At 34.6% G+C, this 12,563-nt stretch overlaps 1 protein-coding gene across 5 annotated transcripts in view; it reads right to left on the bottom strand.

Moving 5' to 3' along the window:
- Positions 1-12,563, bottom strand: part of MON2 (MON2 homolog, regulator of endosome-to-Golgi trafficking) — a 106,354-nt gene that overhangs the window by 25,790 nt on the left and 68,001 nt on the right. For 3 of the 5 annotated variants that reach the window (XM_038549872.1, XM_038549873.1, XM_038549876.1), the window contains 5 exons: positions 9,894-10,092; positions 5,934-6,562; positions 1,634-1,777; positions 1,015-1,032; positions 597-725 (listed from right to left, as the gene is read on the bottom strand). In XM_038549872.1, coding sequence (XP_038405800.1) covers positions 597-725; positions 1,015-1,032; positions 1,634-1,777; positions 5,934-6,562; positions 9,894-10,092 — 1,119 coding nt within the window. The remainder of the gene's footprint in view (positions 1-596; positions 726-1,014; positions 1,033-1,633; positions 1,778-5,933; positions 6,563-9,893; positions 10,093-12,563) is intronic. The other 2 variants (XM_038549874.1, XM_038549875.1) reach the window with 1 other exon arrangement.

The following is a 12,563-nucleotide window of genomic DNA, read 5'->3' as shown; positions in this document are numbered from 1 at the left end:
GATACAGTTTACAAGTCTAAAAGGAAAAAGAATCACCAACAAAGAAAGAGGAAAAGAGGAAAGGAGGGAAACAAAGAGAAGAATGAGCTTTGAAACAGAGAAAGGCCTTCTTCCTTGAGGGACAATGGTTCATATCGGCCTATATTTGTTCAGTAAATAGAAGGCAAGGTTCCCATTTGCCCTTCAAAATACAGAAAAGAACAAGAAATAAACTTGGGAGGAATCAGACACAATCAACAAGAAATGAATTTTAAAAATGGTTGTCCATACACTAGAGAAGTGGCTTTAAAAAAAAAAAACAAACATATCATCAGTTAAATCGATGTGCTGTAAATTTCTCCCTGAATGCTCATCAACCTTGAAGTATGAGAAGTACTGTCCTAAGAAAAAACTTTTCTTTTTTTTTTTAGAAAAAACTTTTCATACTGGGAATGGCTTCCTAAATACTATCCGTGAATGTTGGAGAAAAGTCCCTATAAATAACAATATAAATATTTTCCATTTATCTCAATATATGATAATATATTATTACCTAAAGAACAATTTCAGTAATAGTGTCATCATCAAAATATAAAAAGAAAAAAAGAAAAAGATACCTTAATAATATTCTGGAGTACTTTCTCATTCACCACTGCTTTATGACAGGCTGTTTTTTGGTATAAATCCACAACTACTTCTAAAGACCTTTCAGCAAACGGTACATAATTCAAGGCTACCCATTCCGCCTAAAAAGTAATATTTTCACATGGAGTTAAAAATAAATGAGATTAAATTAAATTATATTGTTTTCAAAGAGAAACCTTCTTTATCTTAAAGTTCAGTCCTTGTTTTTAGGTCAGATCATATAACATGCAAAGTTTTCAAACAGATATGTACTTCATGAAAGAATAATTTTCAGCCAGGCAAAAATTAAAACTATCAGAAAAAGCACAAAAAGCATTCTATCAAGAACCGGGAAAGATGTACTTTACTTGTTGCCAATAGGTTAGGACAATTTTAGGAAATTTAACTCACCGGTGCAAATAGTTGGATCTATTGTGATTCCATTGTGTTGCAAGACAAATAGAATGAGAAAAGTTAATACACATTAAAACTACTTTTCGGACCATGTAAAATTATAATTTAATGTTGAGTGAACAAAATCAGCCTGTGCATGCATTCAGAAATTTACTTATCCCCTAAGCCAAAACAAAGTGGAAATTTGCCAACTATGGCTATAAAATCTTTTAGGTAAAAATCCAACTGAATTTCACACCAGCAGTAGACAACTTATTTATTAGTACACACAGATTTCTTCATTTTGCATTGCAGGTATTTTTTAGACAAGATTAGGCTTAGGGATTTAGAAGCCATTTTGTAAGGGTATGAGACAGTCAAGAAAGAACTTTGAAGAAAAATGTAACATGTAAGGCCAAACTTTCTAGAGAACTACTTGGGAAAAGAAAGTCATAGACAAGAAAAAAAGGAACACAAAAAAGGATTTCCAAATAGTGTTTCTTTTCAGCTTAAACTGTTAAAAGACATATGAAAGTTTGTGAATGAAAAATTTGTGAGATACTCAAAGTCCATCTTAAGTGGAATTTTTTATAAGCCATTAAATCTTATAGAGGAAATATATTTTAGAGCAAATTACCTGATTATATTTTGCATTTGCAATGTGCTTTGTTTCCAGTTGTCCGTACTGTGGAGGCTTACAGGAAAATTCCACAAATGCCAGTAACTGGTCAAATATAGCTGGATACATTATCTGCATGTTTTCTGGCCCTACGCAGATGGCCTAAAAAGCAAAATATGAACGGTAGAATGCATAACCTGAATTCGGGTTAAGTTCTTCACTGCATACACAATTAACTGAAGAATCTTAATTTCTATCTGATTTTATATAAGTATTATATAATCTCTCACAAGCCCTAAAGGATATACCTATTACAAGCTATTTTAAACTATTATTGAAGAAAGTATGGGCTAAATCTGTTAATTAGCTAAAAAATCTTTTTTAATAAAAAGTGTGATTTATTACTTAACAGACTGGAAAAAGGGCAAACACTTAAAGAGGAGTCCCAGGCAGCTCTGAGGTTCCACGATTGGATTATTTGTTCAGTAAGACAACCATTAGACCATCAAGAGTGCCTCCCTCACTGACCAAGATGATATTGACTGATATTAACTTCTATTTAAGTGATAGTATCAGTTCATTGAAATGGCAGCTGGTTTCTGCACTATGCTTTGTCTTCTGACTTAATCATGTATATTAGATGGAAAGATAAGTCATGTATGAAAATTTGTTTCTAAAAGAAATGTATACATTAATTTTTTAACAGGGCAGTGTATATTTAATGCCTAATGTATCTGAATATACAGACTTGATTTAAAACAAGAAAATTGGGGGTGCCTGGGTCGCTCAGTGGTTAAGCGTCTGCCTTTGGCCCAGGGCGTGATCCTGGAGTCCCAGGATCAAGTCCCACATCGGGCTCCCTGTGTGGAGCCTGCTTCTCCCTCTGCCTGTGTCTCTGCCTCTCTCTGTGTCTCTCATAAATAAATAAAACCTTTAAAAAAAATAAGAAAAATTTAAAAATTCAATAAAAATTAAACCTATTACTATAAACAATTTGATAAACAATAAAATGCATATCCTGATACAGCAGATTTTAATTACTTCAGGTATGTTGACAGTACTTGAAATAGATACTGTATTTTCATTTTTTCCTAGCCATAAATGTGTTTTCTCCTGTTGTCTTTCACATACTTAGTGTTTCTTTTTCTCTGTGTGAAAAATATTTCATGATATTATCTACGTAGTGTCTAAGATATATTTGTGCTTTACAAAACAAAAAGCATGGTCATTCTGCACTTGAGGTATCCTCAAAGTACTGAATCAAAATTCAAAGCATTTCAAATTTTTAAGGAATTTCTTTAAAAGATGCACATACTTATGTTTTTCTGCAATCCATGGCTTTTTTAACCTCTCAGATAATAGATTAATTTTATTTTCCCTGAGAGAAGATGTAACCATTTAGTTATGACTGAAATTTTAGATAAAAGAATCTTGAAATGCAAAGTGCTGCTTATATTAAGTTAGATCATCTTGTAATTACAATTTCTCTGGAACTATCTTAGCACAAAACAATGACTATGATTATACACTTTGATTTTCAGTAGTCCTTTATAAAAAGAAAACATACTATAGTGTTAGAGTTGACCTAATAAGCAATCCTGGGATTTTAAGATGCATAATATAGAACTGAGTTTGTTTGTTTTTTTTAAACAACCCCCATCTAAGAGAAAGTTATTATTGGTTTTTCTTCAATATTCTTAAGTTTATATATCAGGAAAAAATGAGTATGAACCTGCCAACAGATTTTAGTCCAAAAGTTAAGAACCGTCAGCAGTCCGGACATTTCCTAGTATTAGTCCAGTTTGATCAAAAAAACTGTATGTGAAAAGAACAGAAAATGGACATCCAATCTCTGACATGGTTCAAGGTTTCTCTTATTAAGTCCTTTAACAATAATTCATTTAGTACCTACTTATCCTAAGACTATTTTTGCCTTCTCCAGCCTTTTACTAAAACTTTCACGAGGAAATTGATGATGAAGACAGTAACAGCTAACATCTAGTGAATGTTTAACTGTGCCAGGCAATAAATGCCTTATAAATCCCATTTAATAAGAAAAAAGTTGTAGATTTATTAGTTTCATTTCATAGATTAAGAAGCTGATATAAAGAGATTCTAAAACTTTCCCCATTAAGTAGTAGGCAGGGAGGGCTTTGTTGCAAGACTCCAAGGGCACCAATCACAGACAACAAGATGGTATCCCCTGGAATACTACTCCAGCAGCCTTGATGATGAAGACAGATACAGTATCCAGCCAACTAACCTTATAAAGTTTAGCAATGAATAAGACAGAGTCTCCTGATCTCAGAATTTAGGGAAAACAGATAATCAAATTCTCAGGTTCCACATATGCCAAAATATCTTGCCGCCACCCCCCCCCAAAATCAATTAGCATACACAACTAAGTCAATCTGGTAGGAACAAGGGATTTAAAAACCAAGGGAAGACTGTGACCCTAAAACCCTAAACTATATAAGGGTAAACGTGAAATCAAAAATGAGTTTTTCTGAAAGAAATTATATTGAATCAATAAAATGTTTTCTTGGATAGCTTATTAATTTAAGGATAAAGTCCCAAAGTAAGTAAACTTTGCTTGTGAAAAAATTTCCTGACACCTGTGGGAGAAAATATAGAAATAATTTTACTGATAATGAAATATGTTAATTTTTTCTAATAGGAAATATTAAAGACCATATGTTTGACTCATATTCAAGTACTATGAAATATATTCAATATTGAAATACTAATTATAGAATATTATTCTATAATTCAATATTCAATACTAATTATATTCAATTAATATTCAAGTACTAATTATAGAAATAACAAACAATAGCTAGAGTGAAAATTAGTAACGCAAATTGATATCAACTGATATAAATGAACAGCAATAAAGCTTCTTAAGTTTCACACTGAAGGTATATATATATATATATATATTATTATTTTCAAAACCAGTAAAAGCTCAGAACAAGTTCCCAGTAGTAAGAATAAAAGATTCTATTTGTTCTGTCATTGCCAAGGCAGAGTTTTTAAAAATAAAATTATGTGCTTTTTTTCCTTGACAAGAATTTGGAAGTTTGTTGTTTCTTCTTTGTTTATAAAAACTTGAATCAAACACCTGAATGAGAGTTCTAGATTATAGATGTCCCATAAGGCCTGTGCTTTGCTTTGCTTTTCTGACAGAATAACTTTTCAGTCTCCCCCAGGGCACTCCATAAGCAACTTTTGGATATGGTCAATCAAGGGGGAAAAAGTAGGTAACTGAAAGGCTACTTTTTTTTCTCCACTGTTAATAAGAGTAGCTATTTTGATTTTAATTATTGAAAACTGATATCCCTAAATGAAGTTTTTTAAATGTCAGATTCTCTTACATTTTTAGTTTCTATACAATTTGTTTCTCTGCACAATGCAACTAGGGTTAAAGAGATCAAAGAATTAGTGCTCAGCTGGACAGAGCCTTGAAGAGGTATTACAGTGTAATAGAAACCACTACTTTCACTGTGAAAGTTTTCATCATTCCAGCTGGATATAACACAATCAGTTAATTAGAAAACATGATTTACAGTACACAAATCTGATTAACACATGTGTAATCAAAATCTAGTTCCATCTTCATTTTGTTAGAATGTCATAGCAACTTTGTTAGAATTGCTGGCTCCTCAGCTGGCATTTTTCTGTTTAGCATTTTGGTTGTTGTGAATTATGCTAACAATTATCTTGATAGTTTAAAGAATTCTTTGATTTTGATCTGGTCTTGCCTGCTAACTGGGATTTGCTCAATGATTTTTAGGTCTGTTTATTTTACTAACTTTTTCACAGTAACATAACACACATAGGTAAGATATATTTCCATGACAAAATTTTTGTAAGGAAAATACTTTATAAATTTATTCTTATTTTAAAAAATAGGATTCTAAAGGTTCCAGAGCTAAATTTAAGTACAATGAAAAAATATATATGATTCCATAGCTTATTAATTTTCTAACTATAGAAGTACTCTATTAAAGTTATTATTCAGAAAAGTATATCCTCTAGTGAAGAGTTGAATGATCAAACAAAAAATGTTGGTGAAAGGAAACAAGAGGATACAGTTTCTGAAAGACTCTCGAAACAAATCTGAACTACCTTTTCAAATACATCAGAAAACCGTAAGTTTTTTAAATAACTGGATATTTACAATCCTGAATTTATACAAAGTATGCATGTATGACAATCTTGATGATCTAGAATTTATCTCAAAAAATATGTAGCAAACTAAAAAACTTCCAGCGAACCACATGCATTAATGTTTAGATGGCCAGTAAAATCCTATTACCTTTTGGAGAACATCTAAAGCTGTCAGTACAGCTTCCTGTAAACTTGTTAAAACTGCTTCAGTATACGATGGAAGAATGAAAGGGGATGCATCTGAACTTATTGGGACTGACACAGCACTGTGCAGTATGACACCCAGCTTTTGTAAGTCATCCATATTGAAACCAGTTTTTATGTGTTGATAGAGAGCAGGAAATATCTGAATTAAAGCTGTAAGGAAAGGCTGGCTGGGAATGAAAGTCAGTTTGTCGAAAGTAATGGGAGGCTTAGTGCTTTCAGATCCAATTCTATACCAGGTATTCCATGCAGCCCACCAGAGATTCAAATCTTCAAGCTCATCGGTAACTTCAGGTGGCTCAGAGCTATTATATCTTCCAAGTCTCTCTCCGATGGAATCTGTTCTTACAAATGGTCTGCTCAGGCCAGGGCCTGATATGGACCCTATAAGGACAGGCACAGGTACATTAACTGCAGGTGGTGTCTCGGGCTTTTCTGAGTCTCTGACAGGGGACACAATCTGTAAAATTTCCTGGAAGCTTTTCAGTGCAGCCAAAGATACTTCATTGTTCTTGCTGAGTGCTGCTGATTGTATATGGTCAAGAAGAACATCCCATGCTCTTGAAAAATCTCCTATATTAGGAAAACAAAATTTATCAAAGTGATCAAGATTTCTCTCACTACTGCACACTTTAGAATGTTTGCTTTATTTTTCTACTTAAATTTCTATACAATTTTTAAAAATATGCTTAAGGGACACCTTGATGGTTCAGTGGTTGAACGTCTGCCTTTGGCTCAGGGCATGAATCTGGAGTCCTGGGATCGAGTCCCTGCATGGAGCCTGCTTCTCCTCCCTCTTCCTATGTCTCTGCCTCTCTCTCTGTGTGTCTCTCAAGAGTAAATAAATAAAATCTTTAATTAATTAATAAAAATAAAAAATATGCTTAGGTATTAAGGTACAAACCATGTGAATTACAATCAATGAAACCCGAAAATCCAGTAAATTTTTTTTTTCAAATATAGAAACAAAAGGCACCAAGAAGATAATAATGAGTACATTAATGTTTTGGTCTTAAAAACAGAACTCTACAAATGTAGGTACATATATTTATACTATTTCTTGGTATTAGACACATTTACACTATTTCCAGGTATTTCTGCCTAAGGAGAACAGAATAAAAACTTAAGAGGGTAAAAACAAAAGCTTTTTTTTTTTTTTTTTTTTAAATTCATGAGAGACACACAGAGAGAAGCAGAGACATAGGCAGAGGGAGAAGCAGGTTCCTCACAGGGAGCCCGATGTGGGACTCAATCCCCGGACCTGGAATCACACTCTGAGCCAAATGCAGATGCTCAACTGCTGAGCCACCCAGGCGTCCCAAAAACAAAAGCTTTTTAGTAACAACTCTGATTTATCCATCTATCTTTTTTTTTTTTTTCATTTATTTATGATAGTCACACAGAGAGAGAGAGAGAGAGGCAGAGACATAGGCAGAGGGAGAAGCAGGCTCCATGCACCGGGAGCCTGATGTGGGATTCGATCCCGGGTCTCCAGGATCGCGCCCTGGGCCAAAGGCAGGCGCCAAACTGCTGCGCCACCCAGGGATCCCTTATCCATCTATCTTTACGAATGATTAAGATCTTAGGATGCTCTCATTCTTAAAAAATATTGGAGAAGTTACAAATTGTAACTAAGTAACACATTTTTACAGGTCTAAATGTTTAAAATAATCTACACTTTACACTTTGGTTTTCATATTTACGAAACTTACAGTTGCAGAATTTTTGTTGTTGTTATTGCAGAATTTTCTTAAATATTTTTTTCCCAATTATAGTGAGTCACCAGGGGAAAATGTACCCTAAGGAACAGTCTGCTTTTTTAGACTGAGTCTAAATTTGTTCCCCTCGTGTGAAATTGAGTCTGCTGATCCAACATCAGCAAAGCATGGGCTGAATGGCAGTTGTTGGGTTTCCACTGAACAATCCAGTCTGTTGTTCTACTCCTATGACCAATTAAGCACATTTATATTGAAGTTCTTTATAACACGTAGTCTGCTTCTATGTAGCCCCGCAAAAATGATCTTATTCCTCCAGCAATCTAGCCCAATGGCTTTAATAGCATGGATTATTACCCACATATTTGGATTTATTATTATTTTTTATTTATTCATTTGAGAGAGAGAGAGGGAGAGTAAACAAAAACACGAGCAGGGGGGAGGGTTAGAGAGAGAAGGTGAAGCAGGCACCCCAGTGAGCCAGGTGCTCGACAGAGCTCGATCCCAGGACCCCGGGATCACAACCAGAACCAGAGGTAGACACTTAACCAACTAAGCCACCCAGGTGCCCTGCATACTTGCATTTAAATGACACCAAAATTAGAAGAACTGATATTTTCCAAAGCAGGATGCCATAAGTAGGTTATGAAATACATAAATAATTAAGGTTTAAAGTCACTTCCCAAAGACTATAAAAGACTAAATTTTTAAAGAAGAGATAAGCCCATATGGCTGAGGAAGCATTCAGTTAGTAGCAAAGCGGGAAGTAATCCTGGTATGAAACAATAAGTACTACTCTGCCTTTATAGAGGACAAAAAATAACACCTGGCCAGTTACATGCCTATTCCTCTTCACTCTTTTTTTAATTAAAAATTGAGGTATAATTTACATACAGTTGAAAGCACAGATTTTTTTTTTTTAGTGAACTCTTCAAAGAGTTTTGATATATTACATCTAAAAACTCTCAAAACTAAACAGAACACTTCTGTCAAAGAAAAGCTACACAAACTGCCTATGTCTTCATTTTCAAAAACTAGATTTTTATCTATTAGGTTTTGGTCTTTAAAATAACTATCATGAGGGCAGCCCCGGTGGCGCAGCGGTTTAGCGCCACCTGCAGCCCGGGGTATGATCCTGGAGACCCGGGAACGAGTCCCACATCGGGCTTCCTGAATGGAGCCTGCTTCTCCCTCTGCCTGTGTCTCTGCCTCTCTCTTCGCTCTCTCTCTGAATGAATAAATAAATAAATCTTTAAAAAATAAAATAAAATAACTATCATGAAAGTATTAAAAATGATGCTTATTTTGTCAAAACTTAGCAAATGTACAGTTTAAAGCTGCTACATTTCATTTTATGTAAATTTTATGTGAAAATAAAAATTAGAATTTTAATATATATTATATATTAAGATCTAGGAGTACAAAATAGATCAGACACTATAGATTATTTTTGAAAAAAAAAGGAAAAAATGAACTTGAAGAACATCACACAAAAATGCTGATGGAAAGAATAAATATGCTTATGCTTTAACATAAACAGGAACAAAAAAGCCAAACATAAAATAATAACTTATAAAAATGCTATAATATGTATGGTATGCTCATAATTAAATAAAACAGTATTTCTGTTCTGTTCATTTTTCTCTACCATCACCATCACTACCATCAGAATTGAAGGTACAATCTCCACTGGGGTTTCTTAATCTTAGTACCATTGACATTTACACATTCTCTGCCTGTAAAACTCTTCACATTTTGTCTTACCTTTGCCTGATGAAATACTACTCATCTTTCAGGGAAGCTTACCTGGACCTCAGAGGCCTGGTCAAAAACGTATTATAAAGCTTACGAAGCACCATTCCTTTTTAACATTTATCACTGCAGCAGTGTTGCTTTTATGTAATTATAGCTATTCCCTCAGGCCTATGACAAAAAGACTGCTGTGTATTTTACTCACCATTGTATCCTCTAGAGGCTAGCCCAAAAGAGATACATTATATATTTTCTCAATGAAATGAATGAAAATGTGTATGCTCATGCACATATCACACAAAAACAAAGACTGGAAGTTAAGACTGAATATTCTTGGGAAGGAGCACTATACATAAATTTTTTTAAAGATCTTCTGTAGTTTCCAAATTTCATTTAACATGAATAACTTCTATAACCGGGGGGAAAAGTGGATATACCTAAAGGTTGCAGTAAATATCTTCTAGTGTTGAAGATTCTTGCTACTCCGGCCAATGTTAAAACCCATGTCTCTGCCCACTGCTTCTCTGCTGTGTCCCTTGAATGATGAATGAGAATATTGCCACCTCCAGACTCAATCTTTTCTTTGTCTGCAGTGGTAGAAGACTCCCGAACTCGATCCAGTAGATGAAAGAGAACCTGAATATTTATAAAAATGCACATAAAAATAACATAGCTTAAGTAATAGCACAGCAGTTAGAAACTGTCACACAAAAAAAAAAACTGTCACAAAAATATTACACCTGACAGATTCTGTATATGAGAAAAAATTTAATATTAAAGATATTATATTAAGTTTGTCATTAAAGTCATGGACTATGAAAAGTTTTTAAATTGGATAGAATATTTTCTAAGACTTGTTGATCGAAGTATCAATAGAGCATCTATGGGGTAATACACAAGAAGGGAATGAAGCTAAGGAAAAAAGTTTAGGCAAAAAATGTAATTATGGAAGATATCTGTAAGAAGTTACAACTGAAAGTTCAGGACTAAATGAGGGTGCTTGAACAAAATCAAGCAAGGGGATGCCTGGCTGGCTCAGTTGGTAGAGCATGGGACTCTTGTACAGGGTCAGGAGTTCAAGCCCTGCACTGGGCATGGAGCCTACGTTAAAAAAAAGAAGATGAAAGGAAAAAAACAAGTAGGAAGTGTTTGGGACTTGGATATGTTTGTTTAAACATTTTTTTTTAATTTTTATTTATTTATGATAGTCACAGAGAGAGAGAGAGAGGCAGAGACATAGTCAGAGGGAGAAGCAGGCTCCATGCACCGGGAGCCCGATGTGGGATTCGATCGCGGGTCTCCAGGATCGCGCCCTGGGCCAATGGCAGGCGCCAAACCACTGCGCCACCCAGGGATCCCGGATATGTTTGTTTACACTAAAGAGTAGACTCAGAGGGAGGAACTGAAGAAAAAAAAAATTTATATTGGAAAGACAAGCAGAAACATTCTGTGAAACAGAATCCAAGGGAAGAGGAATTTCAAGGAAAAAATAATTAACAGCGTTAAATACTACAAAAAAAAAATGAATAGGATAAGAACTGAATTTAGGGTGAAAATCTCGGCAATTAGAAGACCACCTGTAGCCTATGAACAAATTCTGTGGTTCTCAAAATACGTTCTCAGAATTAACAGCTTTAGCATCACACAGGAAATTCAGTTACGCAAATTCTCAGACCCCTGCCAGGGGGCTCAAAAAATATCAGAAACTCTGGGAGGCGAGGGGTGGTGGCTCAGCAATCTGTACTTGAACAAGTCGTCTAGGTGATTCTGTTACTTTACGGTTTAAGAGACTCTAATGTAGAATAATCTGGAAATCATCTTAAAAGATCAAGAGAATGCAGGGGAAGTGAGGAAGGAAAAAAAATCACTAAGAATTAGGCAGCAAGATTAACACTTAAATCAGAGAAAATACCAGTTTGGTTTTAAAATAGTAAGGGAAGCTTAAGCATTTTGTGATCTGAAAAGGAGGAGCCAGTGGATGCAGCTGAAAGAGAACATACAGGAAGGAGAAGGGATTTTAATTATTTTTATAAGTGGATATACATTATTAATTTTTTAAGACATTTTGGAATATTTCTGTTAAATTGAAGACAAATTGTTAAATACAATTAAGATTTATGATGCAGCCTACTGTCAAACTTACTGATCTTGGAAATTCACAAAAGCAATGAAAAGATGATAGATTTTTATTAAAATGGAATAGACGGGGACACCTGGGTGGCTCAGGGGTTGAGCATCTGCCTTTGGCTCAGGAAGTGATCCCGGGATCCCAGGATCGAGTCCCACATCAGGCTCCCTGCATGGAGCCTGTTTCTCCTCTCTCTGCCTGTGTCTCTGTGTCTCTCTCTGTCTCTTATGAATAAATAAAATTTAAATAAATAAATAAATGAATAAACAAACAAATAAAATGGAATAGATAGAACAAAAAAGGAGAGCTTTCAGCAAAGAGGGAATGCTCACTAATAAGCTGTTGGTTTTGTAAGAAATTTTTTAAGTGTTTTTTTTTTTTTTAACATTTTATTTATTTACTTTGAGAAAGAGAGAAAGAGAGAGTGAGTGCCCATAAGGGCACACACATGCTGGGGAGGAGCAGAGGGAGAGGGAGAGAGAGAATTCCAAACAAACTCCACGCTGAGTATGGAGCCCAACACAAGCCCGATCTCACAACTGTGGTCACTAAGCTGAAATCAAGAGTCAGATGTCCAACTGAAGAAAGTTTTTGAAAGAAGGATGAAGGAGAAAAAAGGGGCACCTGGCTGGCTCAGTCAGTAGAGCCCATGACTTTTGGTCTCAGGATTGTGAGTTCGAGCCCTACATTGGGTACAGAGATTACTTACAAATAAAATATCTTTTAAGAAAAAGGGAAAAAAAATGAAACAGTTAATGAACAAACATAGAATTTACCAATTTGATGTTACTTCTGTTCAGTGATCCTGCAAGTAAATTTCACTACTGTTGATATTCTTTCATTTATAAAATTCTCCGTTGGTAACATTTGAATTATATGTATGGTTTTACCACTTGGGAAAACAGGAAGAAAAAAGGGAAAGGCAAAGGCAAAAATAGAAACACAGATAAGAGATGAAGATAGAAAGAGAACAGGCATT

The sequence above is a fragment of the Canis lupus genome, chromosome 10 (genome assembly GCF_011100685.1).
Source record: "Canis lupus familiaris isolate Mischka breed German Shepherd chromosome 10, alternate assembly UU_Cfam_GSD_1.0, whole genome shotgun sequence".
In the NCBI taxonomy this organism is placed as follows: Eukaryota; Metazoa; Chordata; class Mammalia; order Carnivora; family Canidae; genus Canis; species Canis lupus.
The sequence above is the reverse complement of the archived record's forward strand: the minus strand, read 5'-3'. Positions and strand labels throughout refer to the sequence as shown.